The sequence below is a fragment of the Chroicocephalus ridibundus genome, chromosome 1, assembly GCF_963924245.1.
Source record: "Chroicocephalus ridibundus chromosome 1, bChrRid1.1, whole genome shotgun sequence".
Taxonomy (NCBI): domain Eukaryota; kingdom Metazoa; phylum Chordata; class Aves; order Charadriiformes; family Laridae; genus Chroicocephalus; species Chroicocephalus ridibundus.
Window position 1 is genome coordinate 23,858,976 of NC_086284.1, and position 22,912 is coordinate 23,881,887.

Consider the following 22,912-nt stretch of genomic DNA (forward strand, 5'->3'; position numbering starts at 1 on the left):
ATTCAACAGCAGCCCAAATGTCTGTGGCTAGGCAGCCATAAGCACTTATAAGCCTGGGCTCCTACTGAGGGAGATCAGCCACACCAAGGCTGCAGCCCCCCAAGCCCAGGCTGCCTCCGGAGACAGCGTGGCAGCCGCAGCCCACAATGAACCACCTAGGTGTGCACAGCGAGTCTCCACCACCCTCCTGGTAGGATAAAAGGGACCCGAGTGCCTCATTTGCGGTTCACCCTGGCTCGGCACCACTAGTACAAGACACACCCCACCACTCACCACCAGGCGCGATCTGCCGGCAGGGAGGAGAGCTAAGGGCGGAGGCGGGCAGCCCCTCACAGAGGACGAGGCCTCTCCCGCCCCCTGAGGCGGCGGCCAATAACGGCCGCTCCCGCCGCGGGTCCCGCGCGACGCCCAACGGCCGCCGCCCAACCGCCCTCGGCCGCGCGGCCCCTCCCTCCCGCGGCTGCCTCCGCGGGCGTGCGTCTCCTGGCCACGGGGCACGTGGGCCGGAGGCTCCGCCGATTGGCTGCCTGCGGTCACCTGAGCCCGGCCCCCCCAGCGGAGGAGGGCGGGGCGCGGCGCGGCGCGGCGTTGCCGGGGTGACGGGGCGAGCCGCAGCCGCAGCCGGGGGAGCTGAAGGAGGGAGCGGGCGCCGGGCGAGCGCTGCTCGGCGGCGAGCGGCCGGGGGCGGCCAGGAGGCCGCGGCGTGGCAGGTGGGTGCGTGGGAGATCCGGACGGGCGCGATCCCCTCCGCCTCGCAGCGTGCCTGGCCCTCCCCTTCCCTCAGAGGGGCGCCCCTTCCTCGGGCAGGAGGGAGGCTCTGAGGCGCGGGTGCGCGGCGCGGGGCGGCCACGGAGGGGAAAGCAAAGGCGCCTCCTCTCCCCGGGGATCCGCGCAGCTTCCTCCCGGGGCACCGGCCTGGCTGGGCGCTGACCTGACAGTGGCCGTAGCCCCGCCGGGCACCGACCCGCTCTGCCTTGCCGTTGCGCGTAGGGAGCGGCGGGAGAGATGATGGGAACGACCCTCCGCGGAAAGCGGAGGCTGCGGGGGAGGAGGGAGGGGAGGCGGAGGGGGGGGGTTCCGCTGGGTCCCTTCCTCTCCGGGATGGCTCCAGCTCTGCCGTTCTCTAACCGTCCCCGAGGCGTCCCACGGTGGGTACGAGGGGCACCGCGCAGCCAAAGAGACTCGCAGCTGATGTTGCTGGGTTTTGCAGATCTCGACAGCCCGGGAGTAACTCCCTCCTCCCCGGTCCCGAGTGCCGCGAACAAAAAGCCCTTGAAAGTCGGTCTTTCTTGTTCTCAAGCTCTTCTCGTGTCTACTGCATAAATAAGTTGCTGTTCGCTCCAAACAATTTTGGAGCTGGAGTTGAAGGAACAGGAGCTAGTAACTTTTTCTCTTGACTGGTAAGGGGTTGAAAAGACACAATTATGGTTCTGTTGAAAAGCCTTTGGTTGTTTGACTTCCTTTTCTGATGTCTGTCTCCATTGACCTGACCTTGGACTGAAAGCTTTACCTGATATTCTTGAAATATCTTGATACTTAATACCTATTTACCGCCTTTATACTTACAACTACCTTAAATGAATGCTTTTATCAAATTAACAAAGGAGGTCAATAGCATTTAGTATAAGCAAAAATGGCGTATTGATTCAATTGGTAGGTAGATTTGTTAACTACTGCATAATCTCCTTCAAGCACACCTTCACCATCACATGTAAAACAAGTTAGGTTTATTAACTGGAAGCTTTTTACCATATAAGCAAAGGTGGGGTTTTTTTTTAGAAGTAGAAGTAAACTTCTTTATTAGTTCAGTAATAACATGTTGAAATTGTCAGTTAAGGAGATAATAAATTACCTTTATATCAGTTTCCACAACTTGCAGTTGCAATCCTAATAAAAGAGAATGCTGAGAATGAAGACATTGCATGCTGTCCAAAACCACTAAAGGGTGGCTTGATAAATGTAACACATTGTCATTGCACCATTGCAATAGTTACGTGTTAATGCTTTATAATTTATGATTCTTAAAAATTACTTTGAAAAAAGACACACAGTGTATTTTGTTATAAATGAAATATGAATCTAATATTGGCATTCTCATTTTGTTTTATTCACATCTCTAAGTACAAATATGTAAAAACATAGCTCTATGCTGAGGTTTCATCTAGCAAACTAGTGTCTCCTAGAAGTTGTGATGAGTGAGATGTATTTAAAAGGAGCAACATTTTTTTTACCACAGTTTTGATGTTGAAACAGAGAATTATTCATTATTTGTATGAATAGTCACATCAACTTCAATGGGATTAGGAGTTCTCGTGTGAATCACAGGTTCTGATCCTGTAAAAAGCTTTATTTAAGTGTAGGAAAAATGTCACCACATTGCACCTTTGTTATGGTGCTTCACTCTAGTTTCTAATTAATGATAGTCTGGATATGTTGAAGAACATGGATGATAAACTATTTTACATAATTTTACTGGCATGGATTTGGAACATCGCTTGTCAGTAGCAAAACCAGGGATGAATTATGTGGTTCATTCTCAAGTTCTGCTTATTATACCCTTTTTGAGGCACTGGGATATAATGCATTTTGTAAATGCTGTATATGATAGTGAAGACACTGTAGAGATGCTTCTTTGGGGTGTTAAATTATTATCACCATTATTCCTGTAAAGTCAGGTACTTCAGCTAACATAACGCAAAGCATATGCTACTCAGAAGGAGCACAGATATTTCCTGGCTATGTGTAAATCTCCTTTCTCTCCTCCCTCAGCCCCTAAAATAGATATAAATATTTTTTATTACCAGCAATGTTCCAACTTTAATCTTCTATCTCTGTCTTTACAAGTCTAGAAATAAATTCATAGCTGCCTAATTTTGTACAAATTTAACGTATGGCAGCTTCTGAAAGATATAGATTTATTCAACACAATATTTAATGTGATGAATGCTGCCTAGCTGACAGTATTATTATTTTTTTCCCCACATAGACCCTTGGAGTGGCCCATGAGCAGTTGGAGCAAATGTGGTCAGGCAAGATCTCATTTACTTCACAAAGTGGAAGAGTACAAGGGTTTCAGGCAAGGTGTAAAGGGGAGGTATTCTAGAAGTATGAGACAGAATAACAGTGTGTAAGTTCTGTAGTGGAGGTTGTTGTCCCTAACTTTTTCCCTTTGTCTTTATTATTGCAGCAGTGTAAGTACTTTCCCTTCTCTTGTTTCTTGCCTGTGGGGCACTGACTCTGCCAAAGCCATCTGCCACTCCTTGTCATTTTATTGCATGCAGTTGACAGCTGCAGGTGGGAAACAGAGTGGTTAGTAGGGAGCTGAGATCCTATTTGTTGGATATTAGAGACCTCTGTTGGCAAGATAACATTATTATATTTTCATCCCTCTTTTTCTCATCCAGAACTTCTCAGAGTACTCTTTGCCGGTATTATAGACAGCATGAAAAGTCGTTAAGTATGAATGTCAAGTCAAATAGGGGAAACTAATAAGATCTAGGAAAGTTAAGTGAATTCGAAGTTGGGACCCTTCACCTCTTCTGAAGTTTCCCTTGGAAGATGGATGACATTGACTTCAAATTTTGATGATTATATGTATGAGAAACCTGCTAGTAGGCCATGATTTAATCATGCTGCCTCGAGTCTTGAGGTGATTTGTCGTTCATGGTGAAACTTTATTTTTTTGGAAAGGAGGAAGCAATATTTTTCTGACTCTGAAATAGACTCTGAAATAGAGTGATGAGTACTACCCAGGAGAGCAAGTAAACATAGGAGTAAATGTTGGAGGACAGTGGATTCTAGGACCCTGGAAGGTTGGAAGTTCTTACTTCCACACTACATTTAGTACATGTTCCCAATTTTCTGTTTGATGTTGCCCTCTTTATACATATGCATAGTAGGCCCCACACAACCTTAAAACTATGCAACCGCATTTCTTAATGGAAGCTCTGTATCTTGAGTTTAGTACGTTACCAATGATGATTGCTTTTCAGTGAGTATTTTGGGCAAGCGCATTACTGTTAACCTAAAAAGATGCATTTGGAATGATTTACTGATCTCAAGAATCTGTGTCCACGGTTTTCTTTCATTTAATAAAAATGAGGATAATGCAACTCAGCATTGTAAATATCAGTATCCAGATAAGAACAAATAATGTTTAAATGTATTGAACTTCTGTTTTGTCTATTTTCCTCTACTTTAGCGGCAAAAAATTCTTATAGTTACTTCTTACTTGAATGCATATGAGGTGAATGGCATGTGTCCAACAGACATCAGTGTAATGCCACTTGATATAAAGAGAGAACAAATTTGCCCAATGGCAACCTATTATTAAGTGCTGCAGTGCCTGCTTTTTAAGCAGGGCTTGTGACCAAATTGGAGACAGAAACAGGAAACAAGCAGCTGGCACAGTTATCTCTTCTTCGGGACTTGCTTTCAATATGACGAGTTATTAATGTGCCTTAACCATTCCCATTATTTTTATCAAAATGTCATGAAAATAAACCTTTTGCTTATATATTCAACTTAATCATAAGTTAATTTTTTATTGTACACCAGTTAATGTCTTCCTCGTATGTTATAGTCGTTGGGGTTTTTTTGGTAGGAACTGAGATGGTAAGCACAATGATTGCATGATACAATACCACAGGCATTTACAGATGTCTACTGAAATGATTGGAACATGTTTTGGTGCTACTAAACCTACTGAAGATCTGATGATTATAAAAGACAAATTACCTAGAAGATATCTTGTATTACATCATAGACCTAAAGGCATGAGATTGCATCATACGCACAATGGTCAGTCTACAAATTTGAAGCACAGTAAAATGTGTAGACGAGTTGGAGAAGACTGTAATAGTTTGATGGCAATTCTAAAATACCTGATTTGGGAAATTTACTCTGGGTTTTGGAAGTCCTGATGTTTGAAGGTATTGAATTTGGCAAGAGTATAAAAAGGCAGCAGATTTTCTTTTAAATAGAAAATATTTCACAGGTGCAAGAAAATGTCCACACCTAAGTCAACAAAATGTGTTTTAATACAGCATGCTTCTCCATGTGCTTTCTATGTTCTAAAAATCTTTGAGGTACATGCTATAAGATCAACGTGTAACAGATATGGTGACTCCAAAAGCTGAGATACGAGTTATCAGCATGACCAGCAACGTTTTTAATACTGCTTGTTATTCTGTACTGCTTTCTGTTAAGAGCTGGTATTTGGTTTTTTTAATCCAATTGTAACTAGAATATTACAAACATAAAAATACATCATTAGCTTTGTTTCAATATTGATTGATTTAAATAAATTCTTCATATGCTAACTAAGTTTTTTTACAATATTAAGTCTACCAGTTATTGCATATTGAAAAAATGTATATGATGAATGTGGCTTCATTGCATAAAGCTAATATAGTTTTATTGCAATAAGATGGCAAGTACTGAATCTGCTGGCCAGTTAATCAGGCTGTTCTTAATTTTCATTATTTTTCCATGCTTCAGGTGACCTGCTCAGAAAAATACAGACTGTTTAGATTGTGCCACAGCTCCATATTTTAGATCATTAGGCTTAGTACAGCTCATCGATATTGTTTGTATTGATAATTCTACATGAAATGACATAAAAATATACAATTATTATGATATTCAGTTTCTTTTTTGATATGTCACACATCTATTTTCACAAGCAAAAGTAAATATTAAAATTTAAAATAAAACATACATTTAAACTTATAAAGAATCCTATAGATGGTCATAATTATGTTAGAACTGTGCTATGTTCCATTTTAACAATAATATTAGTAAGGAATATAATGATTATAAATTGATATGACTTAGAATTGTTACTTGACATTCAGTTCTAAGCAACTCAGTTACATTTGCGTCTTTATTTCACTTGCACGTTTATGTAAAGTTTTGTCTCCTATAATGATTTAGAAAGTATATAAATTATTTTATTTTTTCCACTGAATACCATTATATGAAATCAAGAAGGCGATGGGGATTTTTTTCTCCCAGATCCCTTTCATTTCAGCATGACTATTTCAATTAATATTTAATCAGTTTGTATCACTTAGCTTTTAGACTTTTAGCTTTATTGTTTTGTCTTCTCTGAATCAAACGAAGTCAACTTTGATTTGCAGGACTCCTTTTCTGTCATATTGCATAGAGAGATGTTTGTTGTATTACTGTTCTCTCTTAATCTTTTCATAACATTACGGGTCTTAAATTTCTGTAGCATTCAAAATATAAAAATTGAACAGCAGCAATCTTAATTCTTTCCTGATACTCTTTTTTTCGAGGCTACTGAGGTGCAAAGTCTCAAAACTTCTGTCTAATCTGTGGGTTTTTTTATTGATCTCTAATCTAGACTGATAGCAGTCTCTTCTCCTTTTGAGAATTAAGGCTATAGAAATTTTGTGTATGTTGCCTTGTCATCTAAAAAAGAACATGATTTTTAAAGTGTATGTTTGTTGTTTAGCTTCCAGGAGTCCATCTGAAATATTTTAATGTCATTAACAGATACATATTTTGACATGCTGAATGACATGAAGTACCATGGACTTGTGACTTTTGCAATTTAAACAAGATTGTGAAATATAATGATTTTTCTTTTTTCCTTTATTTTTTTGTCTAGGGAGAAAGATTTAATTGTAAGAAATGGATGCTAAAGGATTACAAGGAGAAGACAAACTGAAGATGCTCGTAATTTTACTAGCATATTTGGTAAGTTAAATTATTACCCCCCCACCCCCCCCGGATGAATGTTGAAAAAAACTGTATTAGACTTAGGAATAGTTTCTTTTGTTTTCTGCATTACTGCTAACACTAAAAGTCTCAAACACGTGTATGCAGACAATTACATATGCATTTTGTCAGTTTAAAAGTGAGCTTGGTCAACTGATTTATATAATTTTTTGCTACTTCTCACATGGAATTAAAAACATTTTACCTTGTGAGCCTCTTCATGGAAGAAGAACTGGACTAGGGCAAAAAATATAGGTGAATATAGTGCTGTAAAGGTAATACTGCTTCACTTCAGAGAGATGGCAGGAATTCTAGGCAATTTGCAGTGGCCTTCTGTTAGTACAGTATGCTAATATATTTAGTTTAAGAGTTTGGAGTATTCAATTTATCCACAGAACATAGCATAGCACACAATTACATTGCCTACTAAGCGTACTTCAACACTGGCTTGCAGAGACAAGCTCTAGAGCTAAGGGTAATTAACGCTTCATAGCTATCAAAAAAGCTTTGGTCTTTCTGAAAAGACTAATACACAAAGTAAGAATTTAGTAGCAGTTGTGGAGAGCTCTTTCTGTGATGGAAGCCTGTATGTAAGCATTTAATTTAAAATTCTATTGAGGGACCTCACAGGGTTTGCTAATGTTCCTGGTTAGGATTCCAGTGATTATTCTGAGACTTTGCATGGCTGATATTACTGCTTATGGTATTTCTCATAACCTTAGTTTCTGGTTTTGTCAGATAATGTACTTAAATGCCTTTGAAGGCAGAAATTGGATTCTCTCATTGGGCCCATTAAATATAAAGTGATAATGAAATTTAGAATAAATAGTATTCATACAGGTTTGGGGTGCTTTTTACGTTTCCAAAAGGTTTGAGTGACCTTTTAAAATCTCTAAATACTTCTGTTTAAAGGAATAGATTTTAGTTAATTTATTCAATTGTAATAGCATCATTAAAAACAATTTTAAAATCACAAATAAATGAAACACGGCAGTAAAATGTAATGTGACGTACCTTAGTGTCATGAAAAGTGTAGCTTTAGGAAATGGTCATATATATTTTTCATAATGTTGAGTAAGGTGAGAAACGTAAACTCATGTTCAAACAATTAAGTGTTTTGACATTACACAAGTGCCAAATATCAAGCATGTCTTCTAAAAACTGTAAAATTATTGCAAGTCACTGAGTACTGAGAACCCTTAAAATTCAAGCCACTTATCCATACTTGGAGTTAGATTTTTAACTTTCATTGCCATATTTAAAGTTTTTTTTATAATGCAGAAAGTTAATTTTAAGATAGAAATATGAATTTATTCCTTAGATTTAGAGTTCGTATAAATTATATGTTAATCACAGATTAATTGATTAATTATATTTTATTGAATTTACTTTTTTGGGTTTTTTTTTTTAGCTGAGTAGGGTAATTTGTGAGACTGGAGATTGCAGAGAGCAAGAATTTAGGGACCACACTGGAAACTGCATCCTCTGCAAACAGTGTGGACCTGGAATGGAACTCTCAAAGGTAAGCAAATCATACTTTCTTGAATTTACTTTGTCTCCAATAAATGCATTTACATATGTGGTTAAAATAATAGATACGTGTATTTATATGGCAATACTTTTTTATGATTTTGGCATTTGAACAGGTTTTCTTGTTGTTTGGGTTTTTTTTATAGAATGTGTTGGGTTGGAAGGGACCTTTAAAGGTCGTCTAGTCCAACCCCCCTGCAGTGAGCAGGGACATCTTTAACTAGGTCAGATTGCTCAGAGCCTCATCAAGCCTGGCCTTGAATGTCTCCAGGGATGGGGCCTCCACCACTTCTCTGAGCAACCAGTTCCAGGGTTTGCTGGTTCTCTTTATATAAAATACTTAGTTACTTAGTTCAGAAAATGATGATGCCATTAATAAAGTAGTCAGTACTATTAGAGGATCTTGGTATGGGCTCTCAAATTAAAATGATTTTTTTTTTTTTAAAGGTAAGTTAGCACTACAAAAAAGGGGGGAAAAAAACTAAAGGGAATTAAGACTGAATAACCTCACTGTGTAGAGGAGAGTATGAAAAAGGAATTTCAAATTAGTGATTGGTGCAGACCACTGAAATGGGGATGCTTGGTTTTTACAATGTGACTTTCAGAGTCAGTTCTGGATTTTAGGTGAAATTGCCACTATAGGCAATGTTTAAATATTTTCTCTACAACAGCATATTTTAAAGAATGGCTTATAATAAAAATAAGATCATAAGCACATAAATACGGAATATGATTCAAGTGGGAACTGACATATTTCCTTAGAACAGCTGGGAGAGAGGGGATTGTTCTGTTTTCACTAGCTCAGTGGTTGGAGCACTTTGTGTTGGGAAGCTAGATTCAAGTGAGGCTCAGTTTCTTCATTTTACAACTTACTGAAAATGCTATAAACCTAATCCATATCTTTATGCTGTGTAATGTAATTGAGAAGGTTGAGGCCAGAAAAATACACGGTAATATGTAGAAAGCACATAAAAAGTCCTTGTTAGTATCACAGAGAAGAAAAGATTGTTATCGTCAGCCTTATGTAAATGTTTTTTCTTTTGGAACAACTGCATCTGTTCCAAAAGAAAAACTCCATAAAAGTTTTGGAAACAGCAGTCTTTTTAGGAGTGCAGAAGTGAATCAATGGAGATGAATGGTGACTGAGGTTATGGACTGTGATTCAGTAGAGCTAGGAAGTTAACTTGGCAAAGCTTCCAGGAAAACTCCAAGTCTGAATGCAAGTCATGAGGGGGATCTTCATTGCTTTCAGCACAGAGAAAGTAGGTGCTGTGTCTAAGCAAGAATAGATAACAATAAAGAAGATATAGTTGAAACGAGAGGGAGGGATGTGGTGGGATTCACTAACTCAATCACCGGAGATTAAAGAGATAACAGAGGCACAGGGAGACTGGATGTTTTGGAGGAGCAGGTGTGTCATGCTAGAGGTGTGAAGATGGTCAGGCAAAAAAGAGAGGGTGCAAGCTGGCATCATGAAAGGTGAGCAGACTTGTCAAGTCTCGTGCATAAGCTACTATACCTACCCATTGTGCCCATTGTGAGAGTGTAAAACTGTGGCCCAGGCGTAACTGTGCAGTCTGATGGATACATGATAGGTGGGGCCATAAAATCTGAGAGAAGTAGCTGCCCTGCCCAGTGTCTTTGCATATCGAAGGGCAAACTCTGTTTTGTACTCTTACTGGTGGTGTAAAAAGGATGATAAAGGTAGAATTTAGCGTATTATTTAGGAGGAGTGAAATTTAATTTTCAGGGTTGCTTTTGTAGGCAAGTAGGTTATGTAGATCCAAGTGGGAATTTGAAATGTTATTTTTGAAAAATTTTTAACATGAAACGTTACGAAGTCTAGTGTGTATGTGTTTTTAAACAACAGGGAAAAAGAAGCTTTCAGTTTGTGCCTTCAGATTTCTTACTATATTCAGTTCTGCAAAAAGCACAAGTATTGTGGTTTGTGGGTAGCTTGAAGAGATTTACTGAAATTGAGTGACACGTTTTCCCAGTCTCTCCACCCCCTGGAGCTAGTGTTCAGTGCGTTAACAGAAAACTTAAGTTTCACACTTCAGTGAAGATTGCTTTCTATGTTAGGTGCTGTTAGTTAAGGTTTAGTCATACAAACAATGCTGTTCAGTGGAGATTTGTAGATGACTAACAGTATGGATGTGGTTTTGTTTGGATGTTTTGGTGTTTTTTTTTCAGATTTACCTTAAATTTGAGGACTGAAAGGTTCTGGGGGGTGTTTTAATTTATAAAGGCACCTGTAAATATGGCACTTCTTACCAGTGGTCCTACTAAAGCAGTATTATATGCATTGATGTAGCATACTTATCTAGGTGGCAAATAAAAACCAGAAGCATAAAAACTAATGCCTTCATTACTTACAGTTTTCTTTCAATTTAATAAAGAAATGCTAAACTAAAATAGAAGGGTCATAACTTGAATAGTGTACTATTGCAAGCAGTGTTTTCACTTCAACTATTTTTGTTTAAACTCGGATAGTCCTGATTCTTAGGACTAGTTTTTTCTGAAAATATGAATGCTTAATCAATTTCAGTGTGTAAGCAATGACTTCTCCAAGACATGAATAGGCTTTCAACTACTATTTTTTTTGCTACTACACTAGAACTGAAATAACTAAATAGATTTTTCTCAAACCTAAATGTGAGAGGAAGCATCATTTCCTTTGTAAATAGAGGTACAATTTTCTGTGAATCATAGTGAAGGATGTGATGCTCCGGCTGTTACTGAAACGCAGTTGAGCATAGTCTTGCTGAACTACAGCTTGAAGCAACAAAGTATGTTAAGTCAAAGGTCAGAACACAAAGGGAAAAGGGATTTAATGATATACTTGGAGTAATTTGCAGCACAGGGGGAGTTTTGTTTGCTTGGTTATTTTACATGTGAGAAAGCAGTAATGTAATTATGCTGTAGTTTAATAACAGTTTCTTAATAACAAATAGTGTGTTTGTTTTCCTATCAAATATTTAGTGCTCATGGATAAAACTAGGTATGCTGCTGGGTGTGTGAGCATGACTGTATGTCTAAGTATATAGTAAAATACACTGTTATCAGTGAGTGTTTTTGTTCGGTTCCCCCCTGAAGTGTTTTAAGCAATTGACTGACAGGTTTCTTTTTTATGTTAGTAACAAAAAAACCTCAGCCTATATTGTTGAATACAAAAGGTCAGCTATTGGGTCATGCAGCAGTGGACCATGTGAATGGCTGATGTAAACATACGTCCCTATTTCCTTCCCTCAAAACTCAGTTCAGGTCGAGCTTCTACTGCTGAGTAAGCTGAAGGAGACAGGTCCAATATCAAGGACTGTAGAGCCATCGCTTCGCTCTTATTTATGAGAAACTACTTCATCTTAGTTACAATCTAAATCTGTAGATTCCTTTCTCGTTATTACTAACTAGACAAAAATAGCAACTGCCTTCCTTTCAAAAGACAAGTAGAGTTGGTAGTCTAAACACTGTAAAAGAAAAACCGCAGCTCTCAAGATAAAAACGGTAAGTACGGTGGTACAGATGGGTACTATGACTTAAATACAGTGCCACTGAATTGATCAGCAACCAGTTTAGAGCGTAAGTACACTTGTGCAAGTACTTTCTTCCTTTTGCCTTTGTTAAACTGAGCACATGATGTTATAGAAATAAAAACTAATACATCGTTACCTAATTGTGATATCTGGGGTTTTTTTTTAAACTTCAGTGGGGTTTTTATTGTGGCTTTATAAAACCCAGTGAAGTCAACAGTCATTAGTTGTCCCTACACTTAAGGGAAGACACAGTGGCACCTGAAGATCAGACTTACTAACACAGGCTGCATAGGTGACCTAAGGTATGGTTAAAGCCTAATCTGGTACTGTGTGACAGTCCAGTCTGTTCCCATGTTGACGGATACACTCAGATATACCACAGTCTTGCATCAACAGTATGGATAAGTGTGCTTGGCAAAATACCACCTGGGTGCGTATATATCCATATATGTATATACACGTGTGTGTATATATACTTATTTTTACAGCTATTAACTTGAGCTATTTATGTGACCTTTGTTGCTATACTGCGTGAGCATTTCATATCGCCTTTCTAAGTTTGGGAAATCCTGTTGCCTTTTTTTGATTTCTATGCTAGCGTCTCATGTAAAAATTAGCTTGACTGTGGTAATGCAGGAAGTTTTTGGTGGAACAGAGAAGCCAGAGGCCGCAGAGTGGAAAAAGAGGATGGAGGCTCTCTCTTTACAAGGCACCACATGGACAAGACAAGGGGCAACAGGTACAAATTTTATGAGAGAGGTATTATCTCTATATAAGAAAGAAATTTTTTACAGGGAGCACAATCATTCCCTGGAACAACCTCCCTGGGACTCCATCACTTGCAAAGATGCAACTGTACATGGTGCTAGATCATCTCATCTCGGCTCCCTGTCCCATGAAGGATTGGACCAGATATTCTTTCAAGGTTCCTTCTGACCTGGGCTGTTCTGTGATTCTATGATGAGTGTTTAATTTTAGTTGCAAACTGGTGCTCAATCTATTGGATTGACCTTCCTGTCTGCATAGATAAGCAACTTCAGGCACCCTTTATAGCATGAAAAAACAAAACAACCCCAGCCTTATCTCATATAACTAGTTCTGAATCTAGACTATTCTTTACAGCTTTTGCTGTCACAGTTTAGTGGGGCTCTCTTTTTCAGGAACATTTTTGAAGTAATTCTTTATTCCTTAAAATAAGAAAAAAGAGTACACCCTCAACTTTTCCTTTCGGATTCCCTATCAACTGTTCTAACAGGGCGCTACAGATGTTGCATTAACTTAGAACTAAAATCCACTGATGTCTTCTGTTGATTGCATTTTTTATAAAGTACTTTTAACATATTGTCATCATAAGAAAGCCAGCTTTGTTATTTTATCAACAATTAAGCATTGATGAATGAAAGCTGCTTCTCCTGTTTGTTTGCTTCTGTTTGTTCATTTAAAAAAATAATGTAGCCTTTTCTCATTAACGTGAGTCCTTGGTAATGTTTGTGAAGCCTCTGAACCACTAAAATAGCTTGATTTTAAGCATGTGGGGTTTTTGTTTGGGGTTGTTCTTTGGGTTTTTGGGGGTTTTTTTAAGCAGTGCTTTCTTCTAGGGTAGGAGACTGAAATGATTGTGTTGATTCAGAAGGAAGTGTTCGCTTCGTGTGGCTCAGCATTATTTCATTTCTCATTCATTTAGTAGGAAACAAAGCATCATGTGGTTAAGCAAGTGATTTAATATCTTTCATTCTTTAAGTGGCTGCAAGTTGCCAGTACCTGAATAGTCATTGGTGTGGCTTGATAGTAACAGCCTTTTTTGTCCTATCTTACCAGTAACATGTTTCTGTATAAATCAAACCTTGTATATGATTCAAATTTATATAAATCACAATTAATGCAGAAAAAAATAAACTGGGATAGTTAGGGCATACAATGGAACGGATCACGAAACTGATCACTTTTAACCTGGATCACTCCCGTGGTCAGATTTACAGCTGAGTCTCCTAATAAGTTGTATCAGTACAGTTGAGGACAGTGTATGACAAAGAAGAAAAAGCAGAGGTGAAAGGGAGAGAGTGCCTTAAGCCAGCATTGCCACCAAATACATGATGATAAATAGTGTCACCAAGAGACTGCTGCTGTGCAGAGAGCTTATGGGGCAGAGGGAGCTTGATGGTTGCTGAGGCAGGGCTACATGTCATAGGTTGCTTCCTTGCACCAGATGTATGATGAAGGAAAAGGAGACCTACATCTTGGCTCAGAAAAGGAAATGAATTAAACAGGAAGGTACTGTTTCTACTCCTGAATGCAACAGTCCTCATACACAACATGAGAGGTGGTGTGCTGTGTCTACATGTCCAGTGAAGTTATTGAGAGCAGCTGCTACCATGTTTAGCAGTGACTTAGTAACTTTTCAAAGCAAGATGTGAAGAAGCCTGCCATATCTCAGGTCAGGAGAGGCTAACATGTGTTTCTGGATCAGTCTCCTGGAAGCTAGAGCAGCTGCATGTGGCATGTCAAATCTTACTCACTGAGCATGAAACTTTTCTGGCACTAACTGCCACAGCAGCTAAATTTGACATGTTTGGAGCACAGTCTTGCAGCCTGTCCTGCTCAAGAGATTTCTGCTGATAGATATGGCTGATTATTGGATTCTAGATGAGGCTAATCCAAAGCCTAAGATACTCTTGGGAGCTAAAACTGTGCTATTTGACAAGGCCATATACTCAAAGATATTACTAAAAACTTCATTTCCCAGTGCCAGTGTAGTGCTGCAACCTGTTATATGACCTGACATCAGTTAATAGCGTCTCAATGACTGGAAGGCTTTTTCTTGAGAATACCCAAATATTATTGTAATCATCGTGGCCTAAGTGGAACTTCTCTGTGCTGTACTATCTAGGGACTTACGTAGGTTGTGGATAATCAGTGGAACTAGAAACAAATTCTAAAATGTGCTTGCAGATTACGATCTTAATAATGCCTGAAAGCATTTTTTTAATGAAATTTGAGGTTATTTTAATTGAAAGAAGTTTAAAATCTAATTTATTCTTCATTTACTTTCTGCATTGCATTCAACTTTTAGGGAAAACCCATACCACTTAACTCCATTACCCTTTATGGTCTGCTGTAGTTCTGGTGGTTCTGTCTGAGTCAGTGTTTGGGTAGTATATACCAAAAGAACATGTTAACACTGCCAAGGTAATACTTTAAGAGCTGTCTGTATTATTGTATGCTTTTAATATTTTTTAGCTTGAACCTAAGTTATGAGTTTAGTTAACTAGCTTGCTACGGATTCCTACATGGTCTTGACTAGTCATCTTAATACCTTAGTGAAACTCACTTCTGAAAAAAGTTCTTCTGGGGATACATACAAAAAGGTAATGAGATGTCATGATACTTTGGTAGTGAAATCTGTATAAATACCCAGAAAGTATAATTGCATTTGAATTTTGAGGATTTTTTTTTTATTAATTTTAATGCAGTTTTCTAAATTAGTTTGGGAGTTTCATGGCTTTTACTGTGTATCATTTGAGAGAGAAATTTTTCATTAATGTTACCTGGTACCATTGATAGTAGCATTGAAAAGGGGAAGTGGAAAGGGAAAAGTGGGCTAAGTGTTCTTCACAATAAGCTTCACAATAGGAGAAATAAATATAGTGTATATTTACCTGCTCTTTTTTTTTTTCTAGCACAGAAATAAAAAGAAAAAGGTTTTTTGAAATCTGGCTAAATGAGGTTACAAGTCTTATTTCTCTTTTCTGCAGTCCTGAGGTGAACTGCCACAGGAGATGAGCCCTCTTTTAAAAATATGAGTGGGAGGATAGAAAGGATGAGGGGAGCTTGACAGCTTAATAAATAGAGCACTAATAAAATTGGTGCACATCAGTTTTGCACATGTACTGATAAAAGATGAACAGTTGATTTTTTTATATCTTTGCTGGACTGTTAAATTATAAAGTCCAAGATTTCAAAGGATTTGAATCCATCATCTAAATCATATCCTTCAGTTTTGGGAATGTGGTTAATTATGAGTGCAGATCTGTTTGAAGTTCTGCCTGGTTTACAAGCTTAAATATTTATTTGCACCTGCCAGGCAGTTAACTACCTCAAATATTATGTGAACATAAAAAGCACGTACATAAAGCTGTAGTTGTTATGGATTATATCTGCAGAATTTCTGGCAAGGACTTAGAAGCCATCTTTGAAAAGACTGGAGACTGGTAATTCCTTGGGCAGAAGATTTCTTTATATTGCATCCACCATTTTTATAGCTTTAAAGTAAACCATTCCACGTTACAAAGGACCACTAAGATGTATCCATACATCCAACTATAGCAAAGCAGATCTGATAGAGCTAGAAACAATTTACTCAAGCTTTGGTGGTTTGGGCCAGTGAGTTGAAGGCATTTCGTTCTAACTTTATTTCCTGGTGTTTGTTTGTTTTTAATCTGAAACTTCAAAGGTAGTCTGGAAAGGAAAACTTATAATTAAGTTAATTTAAGCCTTATATTTGAAAGTTTACTAGGACTGGGGAGGGACTCATTCCAAATGATTTATCAAAAGATACGAATATGTATGGTTTGACTGAGCTATATAATAAATCCTATAACATTAGTATTTGGCTGATCTAAACAGAAAGAGTAAAGAGTAGGTATTTAGAAATAATGTGTTGAGGAATAATGAGATTCAATGAAAAATTTTATTTAGGCTTAGGAAGAGCAAAATCTCCTGACAGAAGTTAGTCTGGTTCCAGTCCTTGGTGTTAGATCATGTAGCTTTGTATACAGTCTCACAATTGCATAAATGAAATTGAGTGTAAAACTGAACACAGTAAGATATTTTTAGGTGACATAAAATAGAACTGCTAGAATCTTCATTGTTTTGGCACTGATTCCTAGCAGAAACTGGTAGGTTTGAAATAAAATGGTAGAAAATGTTCTATGGCTGAAGTAAATTTTTAAAAACACTGAAATATTTTTATCCCCTTTTGCCTACGAGCTTTATTTAGGGTCAATATCTCACAGGAGGAATGTGCTGTACAGTGTATGAAACTGTAGTACGCTTCTTTGTTAGTACTAACTGCAATGATTTTTCTGTCTGCTCCTTAATCTGAATAATAGTCAATAGTAAGAAACTACATTTCAGCTAAAAAACAAACCAAAAATTAAAACTTATTTTTAAAATTCCTGGGTCTAGAGACAGAGGAAGAAGACTATTTTTAGTGACCATTTGTAGTTGCTTTCTTAGAATTGTTCATTTTCTGTGTACTTGAGTGCTTGTTCTTCTTCAGAGGATAGTAAAGATATTCTTAACATAAAGGAAAATTGAAAATTCTTAGGATGTCCAGTAAAATGCATCTGAAGTTGTTTATTATTACTTTATCATTGCAAATTAGAGGCAGTGTAAAATACATATTGGCCAACTATATCACAGAGCTTGTTCCATAGATGCTTTCTCAGTGCAAAACCTTGGAGAATCCTGAGTCTGTTTATAAGGCTCAAAACTTTTTTACTGCAGCAGATTTACATAGGTAGGTGACTGTGGAATAAGTTATTTATATGCATCGAACATGCATGTGTTGTGGACAAAACTGGTGGAAACCTTCTCTTAAGTTGCCACAGCTGAAGATTTCCTACAGTTTTCTCACTGGGAAGATGCCCTATTCTTCCTCTGAGATGACATACTGGAGGAGGTGATCCCCACATTGTGCCTTTCCCACCTACTTCTTTCCCAGTAAGTCCTTTCCAGCAATTTGTTGTATCCCTCTAGCTGTTTTGCGGTGTGTCACTAAATACATCAAATCTAACTCCAAGGTACTGCAAAAAAAAAAAAAAAATAGGATATTCAGATGAGAAAAGAGAATAGCAACTCTTAGCAATTTGATAACTCTAAGAAATAGTGACATAAAAATGCAATAGATTGATAGTTCTTGATGATCGGTTCATAGAATGCAGCCCCCAAACTATTACATATTTTTGTGTGAAGCATTTGTCTTTGCAGCCTGTCATTTGTCTTAGGTGTCCTTTTGCAAATGAATGGAAATAATGTCTTTAAACAGCTAAATTTGGGGTAAATAACCAACGATAACGATGTTTCTTGTATAGTAAAATGTCATGCCTCCCTGTGATCTGCAGGGCGGTTTAAGAACCGTTGAAACTGGAGCAGATTGAGTTTCTGAAATTCTTAGTGGCTAAGCAACGTTTTGTGCCTAGCTGATGGTCATTAACCAGTTCTGTTTTATTTGGTAACAGAAATTCTAAGCCTTTGAAGATCAGTGCACTCTCTTCGGCAATTAACTTTGTTCACCTTAGCTATGAACCTTAATATCAAAGTGCTTCTTTGCTGTTTTTGTAACTGAGTAAGTGCCTTTATACTTCACTTGTCCCAGTTTCTGCACTTTCACATGACTGACCTAATTAAAAAACAGACAGCTCAATAATTCTACCATAAGCTAGTAATAATGAAACTGTGGGAGTCCTTGAAGCCCTTTATCATTCAAATACACAGTGGTTTCATGAATAAAGTGGATGACTAAGTATTACTTATAGAAGTAAGGGAGATTATTAGCAGTGGAAGACACATTTGAACTTGCTGAAAGGATGGCTTTTGTCTTTAGAAAGACCTACTCTCTCAGTAATAATTACACTAGGTCTTCATTTTATCCCAGCATTCTCTTCTTGTTCACGCTTTCAGAGACTGAATAGCTTGCTATTGCTTGTTAATCCCTACAGGAATGCGGCTTTGGATATGGGGAGGATGCACAGTGCATGACATGCAGACCAAACAGATTCAAGGAAGACTGGGGCTTTCAGAAGTGTAAGCCTTGTCTGGATTGTGCATTAGTTAACCGGTTTCAGAAGGCTAACTGTTCTGCCACCAGCAATGCGCTATGTGGAGACTGTTTACCAGGGTAAGTCCATTTCTGAAGATAAGACTTGAATAAATTCAAAACTAATTTGTATTGACAGTTGCTTGTTCATGTTTTCCAGATGAATGTATGTATGAAGGTCCTAGGTTCTAATCTTGGCCTTGACAACAATTTACATTTCAGAATTGCAGTCTTAATTATCTCATCTATAAAAATGGTTTGATAATTACCTATGCGATCTATGAGAGTATTGTCTATACAGCGCATGAGCAAAATACTTCAAAATATTGAGTGTTACTTGTGGCTTACTTCATTGTTATAAAGAATTAAATGTTTGGAAACATACACAGTTGCCTTCTTGAAGACTGATCACATTATTTGCTTGCTTTTTTCTCCCTCCTTAGGTCAATGCCTAGTAATTCTTATGCATGTATATTTTTATATATTGGTGGTTGTGGTTTATGCTCCTGAATTTCCTTTACTATATTGGTAAATTCATAGAGTGTTATCCTGGCTGAGAATCATAAATGGATCTGAAAGAATTGTTTTGGAACAAATCATAACACTCTGTAGACTCACTGAAACTGCTGTTATAAATCAAGATGTGTGCTTAGTTTGTTGTCCAGTCATCCCAGATTGCTGTTGCTAATCTTCTCTGTTTGTAGTATTAAGTGTTAAGATCTCTAAAAGGCTATTCTTTTACATTGTGTCCAAGTTCTTCTATTATAAATGCCTGCCATGAATTTGTTAAAAGGCATTTATGATGTTTTTTTGAACTATGGATTGGTAGTTTAATCGATAGGAGTAGGTTATGAAAACTGATTTGCAATTGTAACAGCCTTTGTATTTTCGGGATGCGTATCTCAGAGATGCTTAAAATTCATACATTTGTTTCCTATATATATCTCAGCAATTTTATTTTTTTTATTGTTATATACTTTTTTTTTTAATACTAGCTATCAAATACCTGAAGGCTGTTAAGTTCCTACAGTTATTCTTCTCAAGATAGAAATGAGGTATTTTAATTTAAAAACACATAGTAAAGCTTTCATAACTAATGTTAGTTTAAGTCATGGTATAAGAAGGTGCAACTCCGGGCATCAGATCTTACTCACAACCACTTTTGATACTGCCTGCAGCCACATGGCGGATTGATTTATGCTCTTATTGCCGATTAATACATATATGTATTGTAGGGCTTATTTGGCTGTCAGCAGGAAGATTTTCTTCTTATGGTGTAAACAATATAAGCTAAATTTTGGAAGAGGAGAAAGGAACAAAAAAGAAACCAGAATAAAACAAGAATTAAGGGTAACTCTAAACCGGAGGACCTGGGAATGCTTCTCAATATTCTGGTCTAGAATGTGTTCTAGATACGTGTGTCGGGTACGTGTTAAAATGAGAGCTGTTTCCACAACCTGCTTTTACTGGCAGCAAGGTTGGAAACATGAGGAGGGAGGGAGTCATGGCTGGGGGAGTCAGAGGTCGTCTGGTCTGGATGTTTTTGGGAACAGAACTGTAGAACACACCACCACTCTTACCTGTCCATCAGTCTAGATGCTGTCTACGTGAATGGAGGATATAGCTAGCCAAACCGAATGGTTTAGCTAATGTTTTAGCTCTCAGCAATCATATTTATTTCTGTTTTGCATGGGTTTCCAACACACCATTCCCTATGATTCGGGTTCAAAACACTACAGTCATCATGTCAGCTAAAAACAAATACTAACACATTTAATTCAGAGTAAATGATCACAGTAGCCCCTTCAGTCTTACAGCCTATGAATCTTTTTCTGTTCACATTGTTAAAGCATGAGTTTCTTGAGCAGTTGGAAAGTTGTTTGTTTTAGCTGATACAGTCTTCATACTTTAATGGCATTTACAATATTAATAATTCAACATCAGTAGAGATAGTACCTTTTATTTAATGTGCCACTACCACTACAGAAAGCACTTAATTCACATACTCATCTTGAACAGACTACAGCTGTTGATTCTAGCTTAGTACTAATGACTGGTTGAAAGACAGACTGACCTACTTGATTAAGGAGCTGTTGTAGATAAGTTCTTTAGAGGATGTCATACTCTCATACAAATTTGAGATATAACACTCTGAAGTTCTGGTTTTTAATTTGGTGCTATTCTTGTTCCCTGGTTTAGAATGTAGGCTTTTTCCTGTCACTGTAGTCAGTAAGCTCTTCAAACATAAACTCAATAGTAAAGTTCTTGAAGGGTCTTTAGAATAAAAAGTCTCCTTGAGTACGATAGCCATTATTTATATTTTTTAATGTCTTTGCATTAATTTCTTTAAAAATTAGTAGTTTGGTTAGGAATGGTTAGTTTGCTTTAGAGTTTTGTTCTATTGTTTTCCTGTTACTGCCTGTGGCCTTCCATTGCTATTATTTATCTAAACCATCTGACTGATACTTCTGTTTGCAATATCTATTTTTTCATACCTTGAAATGCTTGCTATCTAGAATTTTTAAAGTATACATTTAAGTGAAATATGGAAACAAAGTGGAGAATTGGATAATGTAGATTGGGACTTGTGGTCACTTCATTGATTTGCACTCACAGTGCGTGCACGTTGTGATTTTCGTTGGTGGTGAAGATCTTCCTAGAGGAGAAGGAAGAGCCAGGGAGGGATTGTTGGTTTGTTAAAATATAGTTCTAAAAAGCCATTTTTACTGTTCTGCTGTACTACAAAATGATCAGAATATTCTTATTTTCTGAAGATTTTGTCACACAGGATGTTAAAACGTCTTTTTTTTTTGGGAGGGAGGATGACACCCGTCTGTACAAGTACATAAATAAACAAATTTATGAGTGATTTTTCCTTCTCTGAGCTAGAGGATATCTTAAGGATTTTAACTAGAAAGCATTGATGTCTGGTCCATTATATACTGTTAGTGGTGATAATAACCTTGCAATATCTTGTTTCTTTCAGAAGAGTTATATAGATTAATCAGTTCACTTTTACATTTAAATGTGTAAATAAGCTTGCATAATGTGAGTTCATCATACTTGTCTTGCATGCTGTGATCTATGAGAAAAACGGGAAGTTGATTTCTGTCTGAAATCTCCAGAATTCTTTATTTCTTATGTGAATATAAGATTATAGTGACTATGCATTTGGTCTGACAGGTTTAGAATTTTTCGGCAATTTACTTTAGATCTACTGATGTACTATTAATATCTACTGTACTTTTGTTTGCTTTTATTTTCTTCTATTTCTTGATAGTTTGCATTGGGACACAGATTGACAAAAGCTTGCAGTTATAGAGGATTCTGTTAAAACACCTGATCAATTTTGTGAGGCAAAATATCTGGTTTTGATTAACTGGTTTTTTTTCATTCCTATATCTTCTAGATTTTATAGGAAGACTAAGCTTGGAGGCTTTCAAGACATGGAGTGTGTTCCTTGTGGTGATCCTCCTCCTCCCTATGAGCCTCACTGTAAGTGCTGTTTTCCTCCTGTTGGAGTGGGATTTGGCTTCAGAATGTTTTTTGTTTTAACTTGAAATCTTGGCAAAAAATGACAGTCACAGTTCTGAAGAATTCTTTTAAAGGCTTGTTTTCTGGTTAGTAAATGATTTTGTTAATACATTTCAGCAGGTCCAGCACTATTATTGCAAGGTTCCCTCATATGACCAGTCACTTGAGGATAAACATTTTCGTAATACCACGTGTTTAGGCAGCCTTGACTCTGCTTCTGATGTTGTCATATTCATTTTAATTTCTTGTTTGTGTTAATGCCGAAAGAAAGCCAGTCTTCCTAGACCCTCTGCCTGCTATCTGGTAGGCCTCAGTGAGTATGAATTCTTTCCTGACACCCAAAAGAGGTAATTTGTTGATACCTTTGAAAATAACTTTTGTATTAAGGTTACAGCGAGAGAGAACAATATAGATAAATATCTATATGTGAAGAAGGCAATGAGTAATCAGTTTTTCTATTTGTTTTTGTCCAATGAGAGGATCAGAATCTCTTTAATAGGAGAGGCCCTCTTTACTCTGCAACAGAAGCCTTTTTACTACTTCTTCCAAGGCTGTTGATGGTCTGCATCCTATTAAGTTTTTAATTTAATAAAAGGAGTGAATTATTCATGTTTCCTTTATTGCTGTCTGCTTTATAATATGAAAAATAAAATTGATTCAACATAATCTTGTGGAAAACCTTGGGTTTACTTGTCGCTTCTGTAACTGTGAAGTTATGTTTTGGGTTGTTTTTTTTCTCTATTCCAAACAATTG

The 22,912-nt window shown here is 37.5% G+C and overlaps 1 protein-coding gene across 3 annotated transcripts in view; it reads left to right on the forward strand.

Annotated features, from left to right (window-relative positions):
- The window catches only part of TNFRSF19 (TNF receptor superfamily member 19), a 58,359-nt gene that overhangs the window by 4,690 nt on the left and 30,757 nt on the right, over nucleotides 1-22,912 (forward strand). For 2 of the 3 annotated variants that reach the window (XM_063331280.1, XM_063331283.1), the window contains 4 exons: nucleotides 6,635-6,723; nucleotides 8,156-8,266; nucleotides 18,527-18,705; nucleotides 22,034-22,119. In XM_063331280.1, coding sequence (XP_063187350.1) covers nucleotides 6,658-6,723; nucleotides 8,156-8,266; nucleotides 18,527-18,705; nucleotides 22,034-22,119 — 442 coding nt within the window. In that variant the 5' untranslated portion in view covers nucleotides 6,635-6,657. Of the gene's footprint in view, nucleotides 1-590; nucleotides 711-6,634; nucleotides 6,724-8,155; nucleotides 8,267-18,526; nucleotides 18,706-22,033; nucleotides 22,120-22,912 lie in introns of those variants that run through there. The other variant, XM_063331281.1, reaches the window with a different exon arrangement.